Here is a 27,500-nt window from a genome sequence, read left to right on the forward strand (position 1 = left end):
GTTGTTTGCTCAATGTTAAGTGCTTTTTACAAATAAAATCTAGTATTATTATTATTATTATTATTATTATAACATTGCATCTATCAGACAATGTCTCATTTGTGGTGACATCTATCAACATGAGGGTGGCCCCAAAAAGGAGGGATTTTGTGTCGCTTTTAAAAGTGCTCCCCCTCTGGTCAACATATGAAATAACAAGTGTGTGTAAGAAATTGAAATGCGCCCACTTTGGCCAAAATTAATTACAAAAAAAAAAGAAAATGTATATAGAGACATGCTGTAATAACTTGAAGTAAATAATGAAGATTAAAAACCAATTACAAAGAAAACAATTCAAATCAAAAAATCAACTAAAAGCAGTCTTTTTCTCACAATGTGTCGACTTTTTTCTTATATAGTTGGGAACAATTTCTCATATTCTTTCTGTTTCTGTAATATTGCAATGTTTTCTCGTGAAATTATTACTTTTTTTTATGTAAAATTATTACTTTTTGATGCAAAATGGTGACATTGGTCATGTCAAATTCTGACTTATCACAATATTTCCAATTTGTTGTTGTTCTTGTAAAACAATGACATATTTTCAGTAAAATTATGACTTTTGTCAGTAAAATTCCCATTATTATTATAATATTGCCAACATTTTTAAAGTTTTCTTATGAAATAGTGACATTTTGTCGAGTAAAATGACGACTCTTTTCATAAAATTGCCAAAATGTTGAGATTTTCTTGTAAAACTGTGACTGTTATTGAGTAAAAGTCAAACTTTTATCATAATATTGCACAAATGTTCAGTTTGTCTTGTAACATTTTGACTAGCGTTGAGTAAAATGACGACTTTTATTACAATATTGCCAACATTCTACGTTTTTCTTGTGATATTTGACCTTTTTCTTGTGAAATTCTAACTCATTTTTCGCAACAAGCTTTTTTATATTTGCATAGTATGTATATATTATTAATGTTGTAAATACACTTCTTTATATATCTAGAAAGGCTGGTCGTAAAGAGGGAGGCATTGTTCCGGGGTCTCAAGAAGGTAACAAGTACAAGAATGTGTGTGTGTGTGTGTGTGTGTGTGTGTGTGTGTGTGTTCTTGTATTTCTAGCCTTTTTGAGACATGAAGAAGGAAAAGTATCTTCCATATGAGGATGTGTGAACAAGTGTTGACATAAATCAATTTTTTTTTTCTAACACTGTGGCACTTTGAGGTTGTTTGCTCAACGTAAAGTGCTTTTTACAAATAAAATCTATTATTATTATTATTATTATTATTATTATTATTATTATTATAACATTGCATCTAGTAGACAATGTCTCATTTGTGGTGACATCTATCAACATGAGGGTGGTCCCAAAAAGGAGGGATTTTGTGTCGCTTTTAAAAGTGCTCCCCTTCTGGTCAACATATGAAATAACAAGTGTGTGTAAGAAATTGAAATGCGCCCACTTTGGCCCAAAATTAATTACAAAAAAAATGAAAATGTATATAGAGACATGCTGTAATAACTTGAAGTAAATAATGAAGATTAAAAACCAATTACAAAGAAAACAATTCAAATGATAAAATCAACTAAAAGCAGTCTTTTTCTCACGTGTCGACTTTTTTCTTATAAAATTGGGAACAATTTCTCATATTCTTTCTGTTTCTGTAATATTGCAATATTTTCTCGTGAAATTATCACTTTTTTTTTATGTAAAATTATTACTTTTTGATGCAAAATGGTGACATTGGTCATGTAAAATTCTGACTTATCACAATATTTCCAATTTGTTGTTGTTCTTGTAAAACAATGACATCTTTTCAGTGAATTTATGACTTTTGTCAGTAAAATTCAGATTATTATGATATTGCCAACATTTTTAAAGTTTTCTTATGAAATAGTGACATTTGTCGAGTAAAATGACGACTATTTTCATAAAATTGCCAAAATGTTAAGATTTTCTTGTAAAACGGCGACTGTTATTGAGTAAAAGTCAAACTTTTATCATAATATTGCACAAATGTTCAGTTTGTCTTGTAACATTTTGACTTGCGTTGAGTAAAATGACGACTTTTATTACAATATTGCCAAAATTCTACGTTTTTCTTGTGAAATTTGACCTTTTTCTTGTGAAATTGTAACTCATTTTTTCGTAACAAGCTTTTTTTATATTTGCATAGTATGTATATATTATTAATGTTGTAAATACACTTCTTTATATATCTAGAAAGGCTGGTCGTAAAGAGGTAGGCTTTATTCTCAGGTCTCAAGAAGGTAAGAAATACTATGTGTGTGTGTGTGTGTGTGTGTGTGTGTGTGTGTGTGTGTGTGTGTGTGTGTGTGTGTGTGTGTGTGTGTTTGTGCGTGTGTGTGTGTGTGTGTGTGTGTGTGTGTGTGTGTGTGTGTGTGTGTGACAGCAGGAGTATATTTGGGACGTGCACATCCTCTACATGCCAGCTCCATTAGTGTTCTTCATCCGCCCCCATCCCAATTCAATAAGAGGAGGAAATGAGGCCCTGTGCTTCCTGGCAGTGTGTGTGTGTGTGTGTGTGTGTGTGTGTGTGTGTGTGTGTGTGTGTGTGTGCGTGTGTGTGTGTGTGTGTGTGTGTTGGGGGGTGGGGTGGGGGGGTGGGGGGGGGAGTGTCACTGCAGTCTAGATGAGGGAGAGAGAAACAGGAATATTCCCAAATTGTTGGAGGTTATTGGGACAGGAAGGATGATTGACAGGCGAGGTGATGGGAGGATGGGGGAGGAGGAGGGGGAGGGGGAGGGGCCGTGTGGACCAGGTGGGGGCTGTAAAATTAAAAAGAGGAGAAGGAGGGGCTTCATCATTGTCGTCTTTTGTTCAGCTTGTAATACCACCATGACACAAGCAGCCATATTTCATCACTCCTGTTGTAAACACATAAATTAACATTCATGAGGAATTCATTCATGTAACAACATTACTTTCATTCCTCCACACATTTTAATAACACTAACAAATAAAAGTAAAAAGATGAGATTCCCCCCCCCCAACATAATAATAATGTCATGTTTATTTTTTTAAGCACAGTGTATTTTTTTATTTTAAAAAAAAATACAAAAATAAATTTCTATCAACTTTTTACAACAATAATAACGTTGTCGTCTTAGTCATCGTGTACATTCTCACATTTTTTTATTAATGTGTCTATTTAAAAAAAAAAATAGAACATTTTAATTAATGACTGTACATTGTCACATTTATTTTATTTTATTTGTCTATTTAAATAAAATACAGAACATTTTAATTAATTACTGTACATTGTCACATGTATTTTATTTTATTGGTCTATTTTTTAAAAATACATAACATTTGAATTAATTACTGTACATTGTCACATTTATTTTAATTTTATTTTATTTGTCTATTTAAATAAAATACAGAACATTTTAATTAAATACTGTACATTGTCACATTTATTTTATTTTATTTGTCTATTTTTAAAAAATACATAACATTTGAATTAATTACTGTACATTGTCACATTTCTTTTTATTTTATTTTATTTGTCTATTTAAATAAAATACAGAACATTTTAATTAAATACTGTACATTGTCACATTTATTTTATTTTATTTGTCTATTTAAATAAAATACAGAACATTTTAATTAATTACTGTACATTGTCACATGTATTTTATTTTATTTGTCTATTTTAAAAAAATACATAACATTTGAATTAATTACTGTACATTGTCACATTTATTTTATTTTTATTTTATTTGTCTATTTAAATAAAATACAGAACATTTTGATTAAATACTGTACATTGTCACATTTATTTTATTTTATTTGTCTATTTAAATAAAATACAGAACATTTTAATTAATTACTGTACATTGTCACATGTATTTTATTTTATTTGTCTATTTTTTAAAAATACATAACATTTGAATTAATTACTGTACATTGTCACATTTATTTTTATTTTATTTTATTTGTCTATTCAAATAAAATACAGAACATTTTAATTAAATACTGTACATTGTCACATTTATTTTATTTTATTTGTCTACTTAAATAAAATACAGAACATTTTAATTAATTACTGTACATCGTCACATGTATTTTATTTTATTTGTCTATTTTTTTAAAATACATAACATTTGAATTAATTACTGTACATTGTCACATTTATTTTTATTTTATTTTACTTGTCTATTTAAATAAAATACAGAACATTTTAATTAAATACTGTACATTGTCACATTTATTTTATTTTATTTGTCTATTTAAAAAAAATACAGAACTACATTTTAATTCCTTTTATTTTGTTTTATTGAAATAAATGCTGTATTTTATATTGCGTGTTGCAAATTATTAGGAAAAATATGTATTCAAATTTTTATAACAATAATTTTGTCCTTCTACATTGTCAAGTTCAATTAATCTAATTTTCATTTATTTAAAAAAAAATAAATTATAAATTGTAAAAACAATATTTCTTCCAAATCCTCACAACATTGATAATAATTTTGTCTGAGTCATCCTGCTACTTTGTCACTTTTAAGTTATTTTATTCAAATGTCTTTAAACAAATGTCATATTTTCTTTTTTAATAAATTGAAAAAACAATATTTCTTCCAAATTCTCACAACATTAATAACAATTTTGTCCGAGTCATCCTGCTACATTGTCACTTTTAATTCATTTAATTGTAATTTATGTAAGCAAATGATGTATTTTAAAAATAAATAAATATATATATATATATATATATATATATATATATATATATATATATATATATATATATATATATATATATATATATAGATAGATAGATAGATAGATAGATAGATAGATAGATAGATAGATAGATAGATATATATATATATATATATATATATATATATATATATATATATATATATATATATATATATATATATATAGAAAATTGGATCATAATTTTCTCTGAGTCACTTTTAACTTGTTGTATTTAAATTTATTTAAACAAATTGTGTATTTTTGCTAGTTTTATAAAAAAAAAGCTTTTGTCAAATGTTCAGAACACTAATGATAATTGTGTATAAGTCATCCTTCTACATTGTCACATTTAATTCATCTCATTGTCATTTCTTAAAAAGATGTGTTTGATTTTTAAATAAACAACAACAACAAAAATTTGTCATCAAATTTTACCAATAACAATTTTGTCTGAGTCATCCTGCAACTTTGTCACTTTTAAGTTATTTTATTTAAATGTCTTTACACAAATGACGTATTTAATTTTTTTAATAAATTGAAAAAAACAATATTTCTTAATAAAAATAAATATATTATATATATAGAGAGAAAGAGAGAGAGAGAGAGAGAGAGAGAGAGAGAGAACACTTCTACATTGTCACATTTAATTCATCTCATTTTAATTTCTTAAAAATATTTTAAAATAAACAACAACAAAAAATGTCGTCAAATTTTACCAATAACAATTGTGTCTGCGTCATCCTGCGAAATTGTCACGTTTAATTCATTTAAATAAGATAATATACATTGTTTACAAATGTACTATTTACAAATACAAATAAACAATAAAAAAATCATCATTTTGTTGACGTCGTCCGAGTAACAGCAAGCCAATTCAGAACAATAATAGTCAATTAATATAACGTGATTTAATCAAATGATAGAGATGCAAATGAGAGTTGGCCTGTCACGTGACTGTTGTCATGGTTACTCAGTATCACTCACGTCATTTGTTTGAAATATATATTTAATAATATAGCGTCTAATAATAATGTGAATATAATATAATTGCATATTGGAACGAAAAGACGTTTGTCCTGCAGTTCCACTCTCTGCCAACAGGTGGCCCCTTTGTCCTGCAAAAGCACGCGCGCACACGCCACGTCCTCGTGCACCTGCAAAGTTATGAAATACATAATTATGATTATCTACTGTATTATCTACTGTATTATCTACTGTACCTTCTCTATGCTCTTTATTTTCATAATCGACTCCAGACTGTAATATTAAACAAAGTTCATCTATATAATGTGTATATATATATATATATATATATATATATATATATATATATATATATATATATATATATATATATATATATATATATATATATATATATATATATATATATACACATGATATACATTAAATATATATATATATATATAATGTATATATATATTATATATATATATATATAATGTATATATATATATATATATGTATATATATTATATATATATATATATATATATATATATATTATATATATATATATATATATATATATATATATATATATATATACATTATATATATATATATATATAATATATATACATTATATATATATATATATATATATTTAATGTATATCATGTATATATATATATATATTTCATGTATATCATGCATATCAAGTATAGAATGTGTATATATATATATATATTTTATATATATATATATGTGTGTGTATATATATATATATATGTGTGTGTGTGTATATATATATATATTTAATGTATATCATGTATATATATATATATATATATTTCATGTATATCATGTATATCAAGTATAGAATGTGTATATATATATATATATATATATATATATATATATACACACATGATATACATTAAATATATATATATATATATATATATATATATTTCATAACACGCTGATTATGTCCATCTTGCAGGGTAAATATGACTAAATATGATATAAAATATGACTAAATATGATATAAAATATGACTAAATGCTACCAGTGAGCATTATACAGAAATATATGTGTTATACAATTATTAAAGATATATTTGTTTTTATTTAATCATGTAAACAAATAGTATAATATGAATAAATGTGGTCTTAAAATTCGTTAATTTTTAAGAATTTGGATTTTTAATTTGCTTTTACTTTTTAAAGATATTTAATTTACATTTTTTTAAATAATCAATTTACACATTTATTGATGAATGAATGTTTGGTGCACGACACATAAATACATGCCGTACAATTATTAAAGATGTATTTGTTTAATCATGTCAACAAAAAGTATGAAATGAATAAATTTGGTCTTAAAATGTGTTCACTTTTAAGAATTTTTAATTCAATTTTAACTTTTAAAAATAACACATTTCCAGTTTTTAAAACAACACATTTACACTTTTTAATTATTTATGAATGGATTAAAAAAGTATTTCATGCACGCTTTCTTCTTCTTATTCTTCTTCTTCTTCTTCTTCTTCTTCTTCTTCTTCTTCTTCTTCTTCTTCTTCTTCTTCTTCTTCTTCTTCTTCTTCTTGCTGCCTAAATCTCATGTGAGGATCTTCAATTTCTTTTTGTTGTGCCGTGTTTGGAAAAGAATCAAAGTGACTCATGTTCAGTAAAAACATCATCATCTTTTTTATCAGCAGATAACTGTCATATAGAGGATCTTTGACTATTATTTTTGCCATAGGTGCCTAAAAACAACAATACTTTTGTTATATAGAGGATCTTTGACTATTATTTTTGCCATAGGTGCCTAAAAACAACAATACTTTTGTTATATAGAGGATCTTTGACTATTATTTTTGCCATAGGTGCCTAAAAACAACAATACTTTTGCTATATAGAGGATCTTTGACTATTATGTTTGCCATAGGTGCCTAAAAACAACAATACTCTTGTCATATAGAGGATCTTTGACTATTGTGTTTGCCATAAGTGCCAAAAACAACAATATTCTTGTTATATAGAGGATCTTTGACTGTTTTTTGCAGATGATCCTTAAAAACAAGAGTGTTCTTGTCATATAGAGGATCTTTTTCTATTGTTATTTGCTGTAGCTGCTTAAAAACAACAATATTCTTGTTATATAGATGATCTTTGACGATTGTTTGCTGTAGCTGTTTGCAAACAACAATACTCCTGTCATATAGAGGATCTTTGACTATAGTTTTTTGCAGTTGGTGCTTAAAAACAACAATACTCTTGTCATATAGAGGATCTTTGACTATTGTGTTTGCCATAGGTGCCTAAAAACAACAATACTCTTGTCATATAGAGGATCTTTGACTATTGTTTGCCATAGGTGCTTAAAAACAACAATTCTCCTGTCATATAGAGGATCTTTGACTATTGTTTTTTGCAGTTGATCCTTAAAAACAGCAATACTCTTGTCATATAGACGATCTTTGACTATTGTTTTCTGTAGCTGCTTAAAAACAACAATACTCTTGTCATATAAAGGATCTTTGACTATTGTTTTTTGCAGTTGGTGCTTAAAAACAGCAATACTCTTGTCATATAGAGGATCTTTGACTATTGTTTGCCATAGGTGCTTAAAAACAACAATTCTCCTGTCAATTAGAGGATCTTTGACTATTGTTTTTTGCAGTTGATCCTTAAAAACAAGAGTGTTCTTGTCATATAGAGGATCTTTGACTATTGTTTTCTGTAGCTGCTTAAAAACAGCAATACTCTTGTCATATAGAGGATCTTTGACTATTGTTTTTTGCAGTTGGTGCTTAAAAACAACAATACTCTTGTCATATAGAGGATCTTTGACTATTGTTTTTTGCAGTTGGTGCTTAAAAACAACAATACTCTTGTCATATAGAGGATCTTTGACTATTGTTTTTTGCAGTTGGTGCTTAAAAACAACAATACTCTTGTCATATAGAGGATCTTTGACTATTGTGTTTGCCATAGGTGCCTAAAAACAACAATACTCTTGTCATATAGAGGATCTTTGACTATTGTGTTTGCCATAGGTGCCTAAAAACAACAATACTCTTGTCATATAGAGGATCTTTGACTATTGTTTGCCATAGGTGCTTAAAAACAACAATTCTCCTGTCATATAGAGGATCTTTGACTATTGTTTTTTGCAATTGATCCTTAAAAACAAGAGTGTTCTTGTCATATAGAGGATCTTTGACTATTGTTTTCTGTAGCTGCTTAAAAACAACAATACTCTTGTCATATAGAGGATCTTTGACTTTTGTTTTTTGCAGTTGGTGCTTAAAAACAACTATACTCTTGTCATATAGAGGATCTTTGACTATTGTTTTTTGCAGTTGATCCTTAAAAACAAGAGTGTTCTTGTCATATAGAGGATCTTTGACTATTGTTGTTTGCAGTTGGTGCTTAAAAACAACAATACTCTTGTCATATAGAGGATCTTTGACTATTGTTTTCTGTAGCTGCTTAAAAACAACAATACTCTTGTCATATAGAGGATCTTTGACTATTCTTTTTTGCAGTTGGTGCTTAAAAAAACAATACTCTTGTCATAAAGAGGATCTTTGACTATTGTTTTTTGCAGTTGGTGCTTAAAAACAACAATACTCTTGTCATATAGAGGATCTTTGACTTTTGTTTTTTGCAGTTGGTGCTTAAAAACAACAATACTCTTGTCATATAGAGGATCTTTGACTATTGTTTTTTGCCGTATAGGTGCTTAAAAACCACAGTGCGCTCCTGCAATATAGAGGATCTTTGACCAGTGTTTTTGCCGTATAGGTGCTTAAAAACAGCAGTGCGCTCCTGTAATATAGAGGATCTTTGACCGGTGTTTTTGCTGTATAGGTGCTTAAAAACAGCAGTGCGCTCCTGTAATATAGAGGATCTTTGACCAGTGTTTTTGCTGTATAGGTGCTTAAAAACAGCAGTGCGCTCCTGTAATATAGAGGATCTTTGACCAGTGTTTTTGCTGTATAGGTGGTTAAAAACAGCAGTGCGCTCCTGTAATATAGAGGATCTTTGACCAGTGTTCATATAGATGATCTTTGATGATGATATAAGTGAAGGTATGTTCATCCAATGATAGGGTGGTGACGTCATTAGGCCACGCCCTCCCTCACGACACAACTGAACGTATAAGATGATTAAAAAGCAGTAAATATCGCGATACACGTCATGGTGATTATTAGTTATCGCGTCTCTCGCCTCCCGGATAGCTCGGGCTTAGGCTGCGATGACGTCATCGCGCTAGCCACGCCCCCTCCCCGGCGAACCACAGCGCGTCTTGAGGGTCGGGCTCGTGCGCGCGCCGCAGCCGCCCTCCTCGCGCAGACACGCCGAAGACTCGCAGCGCGGACATTGCTCGACGTGACGTGGCGGCGGAACAACAACAACACAACAACAACAACAACAACACAACAACAACAACAACACAACAACACGACGCTAAAGTCTCAATCCTGCGTCCTCTCGTCGCTCAAGGTAAGCGCGCGCTTTCGTGCGCGTGTCCGCGCCTCGCCTTCGTCCTTTTCCATCCGACACCTGCGAGGCGTGTGCGCGCTGCGCGTGGACACACGTGCATTGTTCCGCGTGCGCGTGCGTGTGTGTGTAGGGGGGGCTGACCGTGCACGTGCACGCGCGGCGGAACAATACCTCGATAGTGTTTTCTTCTTCCGGTCAACAGCAAATATTCATTGATCTCAATCAATAATTGGACTGTCACGTGTTCGTCACGAAGATTGTTAGCAAGGCTCTGACTACTCACTCGTGACTCAAATAATAATCAGAAGTGCAGCGTCACCTCTTTAGTCATCGTTTTTGTGCTGGACAAACTTCTCTGCAGTTTGTCCTCAAAAACAGCAGAGCACTCCTGTCATATAGAGGATCTTTGACTAGCATTGTTGCCGTATAAGTGCTTAAAAGCAGCAGTGCGCTCCTGTCATATAGAGGATCTTTGACTAGTGTTTCTGCAGTTTGTCCTCAAAAACAGTAAAGCGCTCCTGTCGTATAGAGGATCTTTAACTAGTGTTTTTTTGTAGCTTGTCCTCAAAAAAATTGGAGCGCTCTTAGCATTTAGAGGATCTTTGACTTGAGTTTTTGAAGTTGTTGCTTAAAAACATGCTTGTCATATATAAAGAATCTTTGACTAGTGTGTCTGCAGTTTGCACGCAAAAACAGTAAAGTGCTCCTGTCATATAGAGGATCTTTGACTAGTGTTTCCTCAGTTGTCCTCAAAAACAATAAAGTGCTCCTGTTATATAGAGGATCTTTGACTAGTGTTTCCGCAGTTTGTCCTCAAAAACAGCAGAGCACTCCTGTCCTATAGAGGATCTTTGACTAGCATTGTTGCCGTATAAGTGCTTAAAAGCAGCAGTGCGCTCCTGTCATATAGAGGATCTTTGACTAGTGTTTCTGCAGTTTGTCCTCAAAAACAGTAAAGCACTCCTGTCATATAGAGGATCTTTGACTAGCATTGTTGCCGTGTAAGTGCTTAAAAGCAGCAGTGCGCTCCTGTCATATAGAGGATCTTTGACTAGCATTGTTGCCGTATAAGTGCTTAAAAGCAGCAGTGCGCTCCTGTCATATAGAGGATCTTTGACTAGCATTGTTGCCGTATAAGTGCTTAAAAGCAGCAGTGCGCTCCTGTCATATAGAGGATCTTTGACTAGTGTTTCCGCAGTTTGTCCTCAAAAACAGTAAAGCTCTCCTGTCATATAGAGGATCTTTGACTAGTGTTTTTTTGTAGCTTGTCCTCAAAAACAGTAAAGCGCTCCTGTCATATAGAGGATCTTTGACTAGCATTGTTGCCGTATAAGTGCTTAAAAGCAGCAGTGCGCTCTGTCATATAGAGGATCTTTGACTAGCATTGTTGCCATATAAGTGCTTAAAAGCAGCAGTGCGCTCCTGTCATATAGAGGATCTTTGACTAGCATTGTTGCCGTGTAAGTGCTTAAAAGCAGCAGTGCGCTCCTGTCATATAGAGGATCTTTGACTAGTGTTTCTCCAGTTTGTCCTCAAAAACCGTAAAGCGCTCCTGTCATATAGAGGATCTTTGACTAGTGTTTCCGCAGTTTGTCCTCAAAAACAGTAAAGCGCTCCTGTCATATAGAGGATCTTTGACTAGTGTTTTTTTGTAGCTTGTCCTCAAAAACAGTAAAGCGCTCCTGTCATATAGAGGATCTTTGACCAGCATTGTTGCCGTATAAGTGCTTAAAAGCAGCAGTGCGCTCCTGTCATATAGAGGATCTTTGACTAGTGTTTCTGCAGTTTGTCCTCAAAAACAGTAAAGCGCTCCTGTCATATAGAGGATCTTTGACTAGCATTGTTGCCGTATAAGTGCTTAAAAGCAGCAGTGCGCTCCTGTCATATAGAGGATCTTTGACTAGCATTGTTGCCGTATAAGTGCTTAAAAGCAGCAGTGCGCTCCTGTCATATAGAGGATCTTTGACTAGCATTGTTGCCGTATAGTGCTTAAAAGCAGCAGTGCGCTCCTGTCATATAGAGGATCTTTGACTAGCATTGTTGCCGTATAAGTGCTTAAAAGCAGCAGTGCGCTCCTGTCATATAGAGGATCTTTGACTAGCGTTGTTGCCGTATAAGTGCTTAAAAGCAGCAGTGCGCTCTGTCATATAGAGGATCTTTGACTAGCGTTGTTGCCGTATAAGTGCTTAAAAGCAGCAGTGCGCTCCTGTCATATAGAGGATCTTTGACTAGCATTGTTGCCGTATAAGTGCTTAAAAGCAGCAGTGCGCTCCTGTCATATAGAGGATCTTTGACTAGCATTGTTGCCGTATAAGTGCTTAAAAGCAGCAGTGCGCTCCTGTCATATAGAGGATCTTTGACTAGCATTGTTGCCGTATAAGTGCTTAAAAGCAGCAGTGCGCTCCTGTCATATAGAGGATCTTTGACTAGCATTGTTGCCGTATAAGTGCTTAAAAGCAGCAGTGCGCTCCTGTCATATAGAGGATCTTTGACTAGCATGTTTGCCGTATAGGTGCTTAAAAACAGCAGTGCGCTCCTGTCATATAGAGGATCTTTGACTAGCATTGTTGCCGTATAAGTGCTTAAAAGCAGCAGTGCGCTCCTGTCATATAGAGGATCTTTGACTAGCATTGTTGCCGTATAGTGCTTAAAAGCAGCAGTGCGCTCCTGTCATGTAGAGGATCTTTGACTAGCATTGTTGCCGTATAAATGCTTAAAAGCAGCAGTGCGCTCCTGTCATATAGAGGATCTTTGACTAGCGTTGTTGCCGTATAAGTGCTTAAAAGCAGCAGTGCGCTCTGTCATATAGAGGATCTTTGACTAGCGTTGTTGCCGTATAAGTGCTTAAAAGCAGCAGTGCGCTCCTGTCATATAGAGGATCTTTGACTAGCATTGTTGCCGTATAAGTGCTTAAAAGCAGCAGTGCGCTCCTGTCATATAGAGGATCTTTGACTAGCATTGTTGCCGTATAAGTGCTTAAAAGCAGCAGTGCGCTCCTGTCATATAGAGGATCTTTGACTAGTGTTTTTTTGTAGCTTGTCCTCAAAAACAGTAAAGCGCTCCTGTCATATAGAGGATCTTTGACTAGTATTGTTGCCGTATAAGTGCTTAAAAGCAGCAGTGCGCTCCTGTCATATAGAGGATCTTTGACTAGTGTTTCTGCAGTTTGTCCTCAAAAACAGTAAAGCGCTCCTGTCATATAGAGGATCTTTGACTAGCATTGTTGCCGTATAAGTGCTTAAAAGCAGCAGTGCGCTCCTGTCATATAGAGGATCTTTGACTAGCATTGTTGCCGTATAGTGCTTAAAAGCAGCAGTGCGCTCCTGTCATATAGAGGATCTTTGACTAGCATTGTTGCCGTATAAGTGCTTAAAAGCAGCAGTGCGCTCCTGTCATATAGAGGATCTTTGACTAGTGTTTCTGCAGTTTGTCCTCAAAAACAGTAAAGCGCTCCTGTCATATAGAGGATCTTTTTCTAGCATTGTTGCCGTATAAGTGCTTAAAAGCAGCAGTGCGCTCTGTCATATAGAGGATCTTTGACTAGCATTGTTGCCGTATAAGTGCTTAAAAACAGCAGTGCGCTCCTGTCATATAGAGGATCTTTGACTAGCATTGTTGCCGTATAAGTGCTTAAAAGCAGCAGTGCGCTCCTGTCATATAGAGGATCTTTGACTAGCATTGTTGCCGTATAAGTGCTTAAAAGCAGCAGTGCGCTCCTGTCATATAGAGGATCTTTGACTAGCATTGTTGCCGTATAGTGCTTAAAAGCAGCAGTGCGCTCCTGTCATATAGAGGATCTTTGACTAGCATTGTTGCCGTATAAGTGCTTAAAAGCAGCAGTGCGCTCCTGTCATATAGAGGATCTTTGACTAGCGTTGTTGCCGTATAAGTGCTTAAAAGCAGCAGTGCGCTCTGTCATATAGAGGATCTTTGACTAGCGTTGTTGCCGTATAAGTGCTTAAAAGCAGCAGTGCGCTCCTGTCATATAGAGGATCTTTGACTAGCTTTGTTGCCGTATAAGTGCTTAAAAGCAGCAGTGCGCTCCTGTCATATAGAGGATCTTTGACTAGCATTGTTGCCGTATAAGTGCTTAAAAGCAGCAGTGCGCTCCTGTCATATAGAGGATCTTTGACTAGCATTGTTGCCGTATAAGTGCTTAAAAGCAGCAGTGCGCTCCTGTCATATAGAGGATCTTTGACTAGCATTGTTGCCGTATAAGTGCTTAAAAGCAGCAGTGCGCTCCTGTCATATAGAGGATCTTTGACTAGCATGTTTGCCGTATAGGTGCTTAAAAACAGCAGTGCGCTCCTGTCATATAGAGGATCTTTGACTAGCATTGTTGCCGTATAAGTGCTTAAAAGCAGCAGTGCGCTCCTGTCATATAGAGGATCTTTGACTAGCATTGTTGCCGTATAGTGCTTAAAAGCAGCAGTGCGCTCCTGTCATATAGAGGATCTTTGACTAGCATTGTTGCCGTATAAATGCTTAAAAGCAGCAGTGCGCTCCTGTCATATAGAGGATCTTTGACTAGCGTTGTTGCCGTATAAGTGCTTAAAAGCAGCAGTGCGCTCCTGTCATATAGAGGATCTTTGACTAGTGTTTTTTTGTAGCTTGTCCTCAAAAACAGTAAAGCGCTCCTGTCATATAGAGGATCTTTGACTAGTATTGTTGCCGTATAAGTGCTTAAAAGCAGCAGTGCGCTCCTGTCATATAGAGGATCTTTGACTAGCATGTTTGCCGTATAGGTGCTTAAAAACAGCAGTGCGCTCCTGTCATATAGAGGATCTTTGACTAGCATTGTTGCCGTATAAGTGCTTAAAAGCAGCAGTGCGCTCCTGTCATATAGAGGATCTTTGACTAGCATTGTTGCCGTATAGTGCTTAAAAGCAGCAGTGCGCTCCTGTCATATAGAGGATCTTTGACTAGCATTGTTGCCGTATAAATGCTTAAAAGCAGCAGTGCGCTCCTGTCATATAGAGGATCTTTGACTAGCGTTGTTGCCGTATAAGTGCTTAAAAGCAGCAGTGCGCTCCTGTCATATAGAGGATCTTTGACTAGTGTTTTTTTGTAGCTTGTCCTCAAAAACAGTAAAGCGCTCCTGTCATATAGAGGATCTTTGACTAGTATTGTTGCCGTATAAGTGCTTAAAAGCAGCAGTGCGCTCCTGTCATATAGAGGATCTTTGACTACTGTTTCTGCAGTTTGTCCTCAAAAACAGTAAAGCGCTCCTGTCATATAGAGGATCTTTGACTAGCATTGTTGCCGTATAAGTGCTTAAAAGCAGCAGTGCGCTCCTGTCATATAGAGGATCTTTGACTAGCATTGTTGCCGTATAGTGCTTAAAAGCAGCAGTGCGCTCCTGTCATATAGAGGATCTTTGACTAGCATTGTTGCCGTATAAGTGCTTAAAAGCAGCAGTGCGCTCCTGTCATATAGAGGATCTTTGACTAGTGTTTCTGCAGTTTGTCCTCAAAAACAGTAAAGCGCTCCTGTCATATAGAGGATCTTTTTCTAGCATTGTTGCCGTATAAGTGCTTAAAAGCAGCAGTGCGCTCCTGTCATATAGAGGATCTTTGACTAGCATTGTTGCCGTATCAGTGCTTAAAAGCAGCAGTGCGCTCTGTCATATAGAGGATCTTTGACTAGCATTGTTGCCGTATAAGTGCTTAAAAGCAGCAGTGCGCTCCTGTCATATAGAGGATCTTTGACTATCATTGTTGCCGTATAAGTGCTTAAAAGCAGCAGTGCGCTCCTGTCATATAGAGGATCTTTGACTAGCATTGTTGCCGTATAAGTGCTTAAAAGCAGCAGTGCGCTCCTGTCATATAGAGGATCTTTTTCTAGCATTGTTGCCGTATAAGTGCTTAAAAGCAGCAGTGCGCTCTGTCATATAGAGGATCTTTGACTAGCATTGTTGCCGTATAAGTGCTTAAAAACAGCAGTGCGCTCCTGTCATATAGAGGATCTTTGACTAGCATTGTTGCCGTATAAGTGCTTAAAAGCAGCAGTGCGCTCCTGTCATATAGAGGATCTTTGACTAGCATTGTTGCCGTATAAGTGCTTAAAAGCAGCAGTGCGCTCCTGTCATATAGAGGATCTTTGACTAGCATTGTTGCCGTATAGTGCTTAAAAGCAGCAGTGCGCTCCTGTCATATAGAGGATCTTTGACTAGCATTGTTGCCGTATAAGTGCTTAAAAGCAGCAGTGCGCTCCTGTCATATAGAGGATCTTTGACTAGCGTTGTTGCCGTATAAGTGCTTAAAAGCAGCAGTGCGCTCTGTCATATAGAGGATCTTTGACTAGCGTTGTTGCCGTATAAGTGCTTAAAAGCAGCAGTGCGCTCCTGTCATATAGAGGATCTTTGACTAGCATTGTTGCCGTATAAGTGCTTAAAAGCAGCAGTGCGCTCCTGTCATATAGAGGATCTTTGACTAGCATTGTTGCCGTATAAGTGCTTAAAAGCAGCAGTGCGCTCCTGTCATATAGAGGATCTTTGACTAGCATTGTTGCCGTATAAGTGCTTAAAAGCAGCAGTGCGCTCCTGTCATATAGAGGATCTTTGACTAGCATTGTTGCCGTATAAGTGCTTAAAAGCAGCAGTGCGCTCCTGTCATATAGAGGATCTTTGACTAGCATGTTTGCCGTATAGGTGCTTAAAAACAGCAGTGCGCTCCTGTCATATAGAGGATCTTTGACTAGCATTGTTGCCGTATAAGTGCTTAAAAGCAGCAGTGCGCTCCTGTCATATAGAGGATCTTTGACTAGCATTGTTGCCGTATAGTGCTTAAAAGCAGCAGTGCGCTCCTGTCATATAGAGGATCTTTGACTAGCATTGTTGCCGTATAAATGCTTAAAAGCAGCAGTGCGCTCCTGTCATATAGAGGATCTTTGACTAGCGTTGTTGCCGTATAAGTGCTTAAAAGCAGCAGTGCGCTCCTGTCATATAGAGGATCTTTGACTAGTGTTTTTTTGTAGCTTGTCCTCAAAAACAGTAAAGCGCTCCTGTCATATAGAGGATCTTTGACTAGTATTGTTGCCGTATAAGTGCTTAAAAGCAGCAGTGCGCTCCTGTCATATAGAGGATCTTTGACTACTGTTTCTGCAGTTTGTCCTCAAAAACAGTAAAGCGCTCCTGTCATATAGAGGATCTTTGACTAGCATTGTTGCCGTATAAGTGCTTAAAAGCAGCAGTGCGCTCCTGTCATATAGAGGATCTTTGACTAGCATTGTTGCCGTATAGTGCTTAAAAGCAGCAGTGCGCTCCTGTCATATAGAGGATCTTTGACTAGCATTGTTGCCGTATAAGTGCTTAAAAGCAGCAGTGCGCTCCTGTCATATAGAGGATCTTTGACTAGTGTTTCTGCAGTTTGTCCTCAAAAACAGTAAAGCGCTCCTGTCATATAGAGGATCTTTTTCTAGCATTGTTGCCGTATAAGTGCTTAAAAGCAGCAGTGCGCTCCTGTCATATAGAGGATCTTTGACTAGCATTGTTGCCGTATCAGTGCTTAAAAGCAGCAGTGCGCTCTGTCATATAGAGGATCTTTGACTAGCATTGTTGCCGTATAAGTGCTTAAAAGCAGCAGTGCGCTCCTGTCATATAGAGGATCTTTGACTATCATTGTTGCCGTATAAGTGCTTAAAAGCAGCAGTGCGCTCCTGTCATATAGAGGATCTTTGACTAGCATTGTTGCCGTATAAGTGCTTAAAAGCAGCAGTGCGCTCCTGTCATATAGAGGATCTTTGACTAGCATTGTTGCCGTATAAGTGCTTAAAAGCAGCAGTGCGCTCCTGTCATATAGAGGATCTTTGACTAGTGTTTCTGCAGTTTGTCCTCAAAAACAGTAAAGCGCTCCTGTCATATAGAGGATCTTTGACTAGTGTTTTTTTGTAGCTTGTCCTCAAAAACAGTGGAGCGCTCTTAGCATTTAGAGGATTTTTGACTTGAGTTTTTGAAGTTGTTGCTTAAAAACATGCTTGTCATATATAGAGGATCTTTGACTAGTGTTTCTGCAGTTTGCACGCAAAAACAGTAAAGTGCTCCTTTCATATAGAGGATCTTTGACTAGTGTTTCCTCAGTTTGTCCTCAAAAACAGTAAAGTGCTCCTGTCATATAGAGGATCTTTGACTAGTGTTTCCACAGTTTGTCCTCAAAAACAGTAAAGCGCTCCTGTCATATAGAGGATCTTTGACTAGCATTGTTGCCGTATAAGTGCTTAAAAGCAGCAGTGCGCTCCTGTCATATAGAGGATCTTTGACTAGCATTGTTGCCGTATAAGTGCTTAAAAGCAGCAGTGCGCTCTGTCATATAGAGGATCTTTGACTAGTGTTTCTGCAGTTTGTCCTCAAAAACAGTAAAGCGCTCCTGTCATATAGATGATCTTTGACTAGCGTTGTTGCCGTATAAGTGCTTAAAAGCAGCAGTGCGCTCCTGTCATATAGAGGATCTTTGACTAGCATTGTTGCCGTATAAGTGCTTAAAAGCAGCAGTGCGCTCTGTCATATAGAGGATCTTTGACTAGCGTTGTTGCCGTATAAGTGCTTAAAAGCAGCAGTGCGCTCCTGTCATATAGAGGATCTTTGACTAGCTTGGTGCCGTATAAGTGCTTAAAAGCAGCAGTGCGCTCCTGTCATATAGAGGATCTTTGACTAGCATTGTTGCCGTATAAGTGCTTAAAAGCAGCAGTGCGCTCCTGTCATATAGAGGATCTTTGACTAGTGTTTTTTTGTAGCTTGTCCTCAAAAACAGTAAAGCGCTCCTGTCATATAGAGGATCTTTGACCAGCATTGTTGCCGTATAAGTGCTTAAAAGCAGCAGTGCGCTCCTGTCATATAGAGGATCTTTGACTAGCATTGTTGCCGTATAAGTGCTTAAAAGCAGCAGTGCGCTCCTGTCATATAGAGGATCTTTGACTAGTGTTTCTGCAGTTTGTCCTCAAAAACAGTAAAGCGCTCCTGTCATATAGAGGATCTTTGACTAGTGTTTTTTTGTAGCTTGTCCTCAAAAACAGTAAAGCGCTCCTGTCATATAGAGGATCTTTGACTAGCATTGTTGCCGTATAAGTGCTTAAAAGCAGCAGTGCGCTCCTGTCATATAGAGGATCTTTGACTAGTGTTTCTGCAGTTTGTCCTCAAAAACAGTAAAGCGCTCCTGTCATATAGAGGATCTTTGACTAGTGTTTTTTTGTAGCTTGTCCTCAAAAACAGTGGAGCGCTCTTAGCATTTAGAGGATTTTTGACTTGAGTTTTTGAAGTTGTTGCTTAAAAACATGCTTGTCATATATAGAGGATCTTTGACTAGTGTTTCTGCAGTTTGCACGCAAAAACAGTAAAGTGCTCCTTTCATATAGAGGATCTTTGACTAGTGTTTCCTCAGTTTGTCCTCAAAAACAGTAAAGTGCTCCTGTCATATAGAGGATCTTTGACTAGTGTTTCCACAGTTTGTCCTCAAAAACAGTAAAGCGCTCCTGTCATATAGAGGATCTTTGACTAGTGTTTCCACAGTTTGTCCTCAAAAACAGTAAAGCGCTCCTGTCATATAGAGGATCTTTGACTAGCGTTGTTGCCGTATAAGTGCTTAAAAGCAGCAGTGCGCTCTGTCATATAGAGGATCTTTGACTAGTGTTTCTGCAGTTTGTCCTCAAAAGCAGCAGTGCGCTCCTGTCATATAGAGGATCTTTGACTAGCATTGTTGCCGTATAAGTGCTTAAAAGCAGCAGTGCGCTCCTGTCATATAGAGGATCTTTGACTAGTGTTTCTGCAGTTTGTCCTCAAAAACAGTAAAGCGCTCCTGTCATATAGAGGATCTTTTTCTAGCATTGTTGCCGTATAAGTGCTTAAAAGCAGCAGTGCGCTCCTGTCATATAGAGGATCTTTGACTAGCATTGTTGCCGTATCAGTGCTTAAAAGCAGCAGTGCGCTCTGTCATATAGAGGATCTTTGACTAGCATTGTTGCCGTATAAGTGCTTAAAAGCAGCAGTGCGCTCCTGTCATATAGAGGATCTTTGACTATCATTGTTGCCGTATAAGTGCTTAAAAGCAGCAGTGCGCTCCTGTCATATAGAGGATCTTTGACTAGCATTGTTGCCGTATAAGTGCTTAAAAGCAGCAGTGCGCTCCTGTCATATAGAGGATCTTTTTCTAGCATTGTTGCCGTATAAGTGCTTAAAAGCAGCAGTGCGCTCTGTCATATAGAGGATCTTTGACTAGCATTGTTGCCGTATAAGTGCTTAAAAACAGCAGTGCGCTCCTGTCATATAGAGGATCTTTGACTAGCATTGTTGCCGTATAAGTGCTTAAAAGCAGCAGTGCGCTCCTGTCATATAGAGGATCTTTGACTAGCATTGTTGCCGTATAAGTGCTTAAAAGCAGCAGTGCGCTCCTGTCATATAGAGGATCTTTGACTAGCATTGTTGCCGTATAGTGCTTAAAAGCAGCAGTGCGCTCCTGTCATATAGAGGATCTTTGACTAGCATTGTTGCCGTATAAGTGCTTAAAAGCAGCAGTGCGCTCCTGTCATATAGAGGATCTTTGACTAGCGTTGTTGCCGTATAAGTGCTTAAAAGCAGCAGTGCGCTCTGTCATATAGAGGATCTTTGACTAGCGTTGTTGCCGTATAAGTGCTTAAAAGCAGCAGTGCGCTCTGTCATATAGAGGATCTTTGACTAGCGTTGTTGCCGTATAAGTGCTTAAAAGCAGCAGTGCGCTCCTGTCATATAGAGGATCTTTGACTAGCTTGGTGCCGTATAAGTGCTTAAAAGCAGCAGTGCGCTCCTGTCATATAGAGGATCTTTGACTAGCATTGTTGCCGTATAAGTGCTTAAAAGCAGCAGTGCGCTCCTGTCATATAGAGGATCTTTGACTAGTGTTTTTTTGTAGCTTGTCCTCAAAAACAGTAAAGCGCTCCTGTCATATAGAGGATCTTTGACCAGCATTGTTGCCGTATAAGTGCTTAAAAGCAGCAGTGCGCTCCTGTCATATAGAGGATCTTTGACTAGCATTGTTGCCGTATAAGTGCTTAAAAGCAGCAGTGCGCTCCTGTCATATAGAGGATCTTTGACTAGTGTTTCTGCAGTTTGTCCTCAAAAACAGTAAAGCGCTCCTGTCATATAGAGGATCTTTGACTAGTGTTTTTTTGTAGCTTGTCCTCAAAAACAGTAAAGCGCTCCTGTCATATAGAGGATCTTTGACTAGCATTGTTGCCGTATAAGTGCTTAAAAGCAGCAGTGCGCTCCTGTCATATAGAGGATCTTTGACTAGTGTTTCTGCAGTTTGTCCTCAAAAACAGTAAAGCGCTCCTGTCATATAGAGGATCTTTGACTAGTGTTTTTTTGTAGCTTGTCCTCAAAAACAGTGGAGCGCTCTTAGCATTTAGAGGATTTTTGACTTGAGTTTTTGAAGTTGTTGCTTAAAAACATGCTTGTCATATATAGAGGATCTTTGACTAGTGTTTCTGCAGTTTGCACGCAAAAACAGTAAAGTGCTCCTTTCATATAGAGGATCTTTGACTAGTGTTTCCTCAGTTTGTCCTCAAAAACAGTAAAGTGCTCCTGTCATATAGAGGATCTTTGACTAGTGTTTCCACAGTTTGTCCTCAAAAACAGTAAAGCGCTCCTGTCATATAGAGGATCTTTGACTAGTGTTTCCACAGTTTGTCCTCAAAAACAGTAAAGCGCTCCTGTCATATAGAGGATCTTTGACTAGCGTTGTTGCCGTATAAGTGCTTAAAAGCAGCAGTGCGCTCTGTCATATAGAGGATCTTTGACTAGTGTTTCTGCAGTTTGTCCTCAAAAACAGTAAAGCGCTCCTGTCATATAGATGATCTTTGACTAGCGTTGTTGCCGTATAAGTGCTTAAAAGCAGCAGTGCGCTCCTGTCATATAGAGGATCTTTGACTAGCATTGTTGCCGTATAAGTGCTTAAAAGCAGCAGTGCGCTCCTGTCATATAGAGGATCTTTGACTAGCATTGTTGCCGTATAAGTGCTTAAAAGTAGCAGTGCGCTCCTGTCATATAGAGGATCTTTGACTAGCATTGTTGCCGTATAAGTGCTTAAAAGTAGCAGTGCGCTCCTGTCATATAGAGGATCTTTGACTAGTGTTTCTGCAGTTTGTCCTCAAAAACAGTAAAGCGCTCCTGTCATATAGAGGATCTTTGACTAGTGTTTCTGCAGTTTGTCCTCAAAAACAGTAAAGCGCTCCTGTCATATAGAGGATCTTTGACTAGCATTGTTGCCGTATAAGTGCTTAAAAGCAGCAGTGCGCTCCTGTCATATAGAGGATCTTTGACTAGCATTGTTGCCGTATAAGTGCTTAAAAGCAGCAGTGCGCTCCTGTCATATAGAGGATCTTTGACCAGCATTGTTTCCGTATAAGTGCTTAAAAGCAGCAGTGCGCTCCTGTAATATAGAGGATCTTTGACTAGTGTTTCTGCAGTTTGTCCTCAAAAACAGTAAAGTGCTCCTGTCATATAGAGGATCTTTGACTAGTGTTTTTTTGTAGCTTGTCCTCAAAAACAGTAAAGCGTTCCTGTCTTATAGAGGATCTTTGAACAGCATTGTTGCCGTATAAGTGCTTAAAAGCAGCAGTGCGCTCCTGTCATATAGAGGATCTTTGACTAGCATTGTTGCCGTATAAGTGCTTAAAAGCAGCAGTGCGCTCCTGTCATATAGAGGATCTTTGACTAGCATTGTTGCCGTATAAGTGCTTAAAAGCAGCAGTGCGCTCCTGTCATATAGAGGATCTTTGACTAGCATTGTTGCCGTATAAGTGCTTAAAAGCAGCAGTGCGCTCCTGTCATATAGAGGATCTTTGACTAGTGTTTCTGCAGTTTGTCCTCAAAAACAGTAAAGCGCTCCTGTCATATAGAGGATCTTTGACTAGTGTTTTTTTGTAGCTTGTCCTCAAAAACAGTAAAGCGCTCCTGTCATATAGAGGATCTTTGACCAGCATTGTTGCCGTATAAGTGCTTAAAAGCAGCAGTGCGCTCCTGTCATATAGAGGATCTTTGACTAGTGTTTCTGCAGTTTGTCCTCAAAAACAGTAAAGCGCTCCTGTCATATAGAGGATCTTTGACTAGCATTGTTGCCGTATAAGTGCTTAAAAGCAGCAGTGCGCTCCTGTCATATAGAGGATCTTTGACTAGCATTGTTGCCGTATAAGTGCTTAAAAGCAGCAGTGCGCTCCTGTCATATAGAGGATCTTTGACTAGCATTGTTGCCGTATAAGTGCTTAAAAGCAGCAGTGCGCTCCTGTCATATAGAGGATCTTTGACTAGCATTGTTGCCGTATAGTGCTTAAAAGCAGCAGTGCGCTCCTGTCATATAGAGGATCTTTGACTAGCATTGTTGCCGTATAAGTGCTTAAAAGCAGCAGTGCGCTCTGTCATATAGAGGATCTTTGACTAGCGTTGTTGCCGTATAAGTGCTTAAAAGCAGCAGTGCGCTCCTGTCATATAGAGGATCTTTGACTAGCTTGGTGCCGTATAAGTGCTTAAAAGCAGCAGTGCGCTCCTGTCATATAGAGGATCTTTGACTAGCATTGTTGCCGTATAAGTGCTTAAAAGCAGCAGTGCGCTCCTGTCATATAGAGGATCTTTGACTAGTGTTTTTTTGTAGCTTGTCCTCAAAAACAGTAAAGCGCTCCTGTCATATAGAGGATCTTTGACCAGCATTGTTGCCGTATAAGTGCTTAAAAGCAGCAGTGCGCTCCTGTCATATAGAGGATCTTTGACTAGTATTGTTGCCGTATAAGTGCTTAAAAGCAGCAGTGCGCTCCTGTCATATAGAGGATCTTTGACTAGTGTTTCTGCAGTTTGTCCTCAAAAACAGTAAAGCGCTCCTGTCATATAGAGGATCTTTGACTAGCATTGTTGCCGTATAAGTGCTTAAAAGCAGCAGTGCGCTCCTGTCATATAGAGGATCTTTGACTAGCATTGTTGCCGTATAGTGCTTAAAAGCAGCAGTGCGCTCCTGTCATATAGAGGATCTTTGACTAGCATTGTTGCCGTATAAGTGCTTAAAAGCAGCAGTGCGCTCCTGTCATATAGAGGATCTTTGACTAGCGTTGTTGCCGTATAAGTGCTTAAAAGCAGCAGTGCGCTCCTGTCATATAGAGGATCTTTGACTAGCATTGTTGCCGTATAAGTGCTTAAAAGCAGCAGTGCGCTCTGTCATATAGAGGATCTTTGACTAGCATTGTTGCCGTATAAGTGCTTAAAAGCAGCAGTGCGCTCCTGTCATATAGAGGATCTTTGACTAGCATTGTTGCCGTATAAGTGCTTAAAAGCAGCAGTGCGCTCCTGTCATATAGAGGATCTTTGACTAGCATTGTTGCCGTATAAGTGCTTAAAAGCAGCAGTGCGCTCCTGTCATATAGAGGATCTTTGACTAGCATGTTTGCCGTATAAGTGCTTAAAAACAGCAGTGCGCTCCTGTCATATAGAGGATCTTTGACTAGCATTGTTGCCGTATAAGTGCTTAAAAACAGCAGTGCGCTCCTGTCATATAGAGGATCTTTGACTAGCATTGTTGCCGTATAAGTGCTTAAAAGCAGCAGTGCGCTCCTGTCATATAGAGGATCTTTGACTAGCATTGTTGCCGTATAAGTGCTTAAAAGCAGCAGTGCGCTCCTGTCATATAGAGGATCTTTGACTAGCATTGTTGCCGTATAAGTGCTTAAAAGCAGCAGTGCGCTCCTGTCATATAGAGGATCTTTGACTAGCATTGTTGCCGTATAAGTGCTTAAAAGCAGCAGTGCGCTCCTGTCATATAGAGGATCTTTGACTAGCATTGTTGCCGTATAAGTGCTTAAAAGCAGCAGTGCGCTCCTGTCATATAGAGGATCTTTGACTAGCATTGTTGCCGTATAAGTGCTTAAAAGCAGCAGTGCGCTCCTGTCATATAGAGGATCTTTGACTAGCATTGTTGCCGTATAAGTGCTTAAAAGCAGCAGTGCGCTCCTGTCATATAGAGGATCTTTGACTAGCATGTTTGCCGTATAGGTGCTTAAAACAGCAGTGCGTTCCTGTAATACAGAGGATCTTTGACTAGTGTTTTTTCCGTATAGGTGCCTAAAAACAGCACAGCACTCCTGTAATATAGAGGATCTTTGACTAGTGTTTTTGCCGTATAGGTGCTTAAAAACAGCAGTGTGCTCTTGTAATATAAAGGATCTTTGACCAGTGTTTTTGTAGCTTGTCCTCAAAAACAGTGAAGTGCTCGTAGCATTTTGAGGATCTTTGACTTGAAATGTTTTAAGTTGTTGTTTAATAACAGCACAGCCCTCTTGTCATATTTAAAGGATCTTTGACCACTGCTTCTGTAGTTGGTCCTTAACATCCTGGCAACCAGCGTCCTCTACAGTGGACATTTTTTTATTTTGTCTGATGTTGTCATTACTGCCACAAGTGGTGTAAAAGTGTATTACACCTGAGTACTTGTGTGATGTTGTCATTACTGCCACCTGTGGTGTAAAAGTGTATTACACCTGAGTACTTGTGTGATGTTGTCATTACTGCCACCTGTGGTGTAAAAGTGTATTACACCTGAGTACTTGTGTGATGTTGTCATTACTGCCACAAGTGGTGTAAAAGTGTATTACACCTGAGTACTTGTGTGATGTTGTCATTACTGCCACAAGTGGTGTAAAAGTGTATTGCAGCTGAGTACTTGTGTGATGTTGTCATTACTGCCACAAGTGGTGTAAACATGTATTACACCTGAGTACTTGTGTGATGTTGTCATTACTGCCACAAGTGGTGTAAAAGTGTATTGCAGCTGAGTACTTGTGTGATGTTGTCATTACTGCCACAAGTGGTGTAAAAGTGTATTACACCTGAGTACTTGTGTGATGTTGTCATTACTGCCACAAGTGGTGTAAAAGTGTATTACACCTGAGTACTTGTGTGATGTTGTCATTACTGCCACAAGTGGTGTAAAAGTGTATTACACCTGAGTACTTGTGTGATGTTGTCATTACTGCCACAAGTGGTGTAAAAGTGTATTACACCTGAGTACTTGTGTGATGTTGTCATTACTGCCACAAGTGGTGTAAAAGTGTATTACACCTGAGTACTTGTGTGATGTTGTCATTACTGCCACAAGTGGTGTAAAAGTGTATTGCACCTGAGTACTTGTGTGATGTTGTCATTACTGCCACCTGTGGTGTAAAAGTGTATTACACCTGAGTACTTGTGTGATGTTGTCATTACTGCCACAAGTGGTGTAAAAGTGTATTACACCTGAGTACTTGTGTGATGTTGTCATTACTGCCACAAGTGGTGTAAAAGTGTATTACACCTGAGTACTTGTGTGATGTTGTCATTACTGCCACAAGTGGTGTAAAAGTGTATTGCACCTGAGTACTTGTGTGATGTTGTCATTACTGCCACAAGTGGTGTAAAAGTGTATTACACCTGAGTACTTGTGTGATGTTGTCATTACTGCCACAAGTGGTGTAAAAGTGTATTGCACCTGAGTACTTGTGTGATGTTGTCATTACTGCCACCTGTGGTGTAAAAGTGTATTACACCTGAGTACTTGTGTGATGTTGTCATTACTGCCACAAGTGGTGTAAAAGTGTATTACACCTGAGTACTTGTGTGATGTTGTCATTACTGCCACAAGTGGTGTAAAAGTGTATTACACCTGAGTACTTGTGTGATGTTGTCATTACTGCCACAAGTGGTGTAAAAGTGTATTGCACCTGAGTACTTGTGTGATGTTGTCATTACTGCCACAAGTGGTGTAAAAGTGTATTACACCTGAGTACTCGTGTGATGTTGTCATTACTGCCACAAGTGGTGTAAAAGTGTATTACACCTGAGTACTTGTGTGATGTTGTCATTACTGCCACAAGTGGTGTAAAAGTGTATTACACCTGAGTACTTGTGTGATGTTGTCATTACTGCCACAAGTGGTGTAAAAGTGTATTACACCTGAGTACTTGTGTGATGTTGTCATTACTGCCACAAGTGGTGTAAAAGTGTATTACACCTGAGTACTTGTGTGATGTTGTCATTACTGCCACAAGTGGTGTAAAAGTGTATTACACCTGAGTACTTGTGTGATGTTGTCATTACTGCCACAAGTGGTGTAAAAGTGTATTACACCTGAGTATTTGTGTGATGTTGTCATTACTGCCACAAGTGGTGTAAAAGTGTATTACACCTGAGTATTTGTGTGATGTTGTCATTACTGCCACAAGTGGTGTAAAAGTGTATTACACCTGAGTACTTGTGTGATGTTGTCATTACTGCCACAAGTGGTGTAAAAGTGTATTACACCTGAGTACTTGTGTGATGTTGTC

The 27,500-nt window shown here is 37.3% G+C and overlaps 1 protein-coding gene across 1 annotated transcript in view; it reads left to right on the forward strand.

The window, feature by feature from the left end:
* The window catches only part of LOC133653248 (nucleolar protein 4-like), a 246,705-nt gene that overhangs the window by 61,019 nt on the left and 158,186 nt on the right, over nt 1–27,500 (forward strand). Inside the window, exon 9 of the mRNA XM_062052328.1 lies at nt 10,197–10,310. Coding sequence (XP_061908312.1) covers nt 10,197–10,310 — 114 coding nt within the window. The remainder of the gene's footprint in view (nt 1–10,196; nt 10,311–27,500) is intronic.

Source organism: Entelurus aequoreus, linkage group LG07, assembly GCF_033978785.1.
Source record: "Entelurus aequoreus isolate RoL-2023_Sb linkage group LG07, RoL_Eaeq_v1.1, whole genome shotgun sequence".
NCBI lineage: Eukaryota > Metazoa > Chordata > Actinopteri > Syngnathiformes > Syngnathidae > Entelurus > Entelurus aequoreus.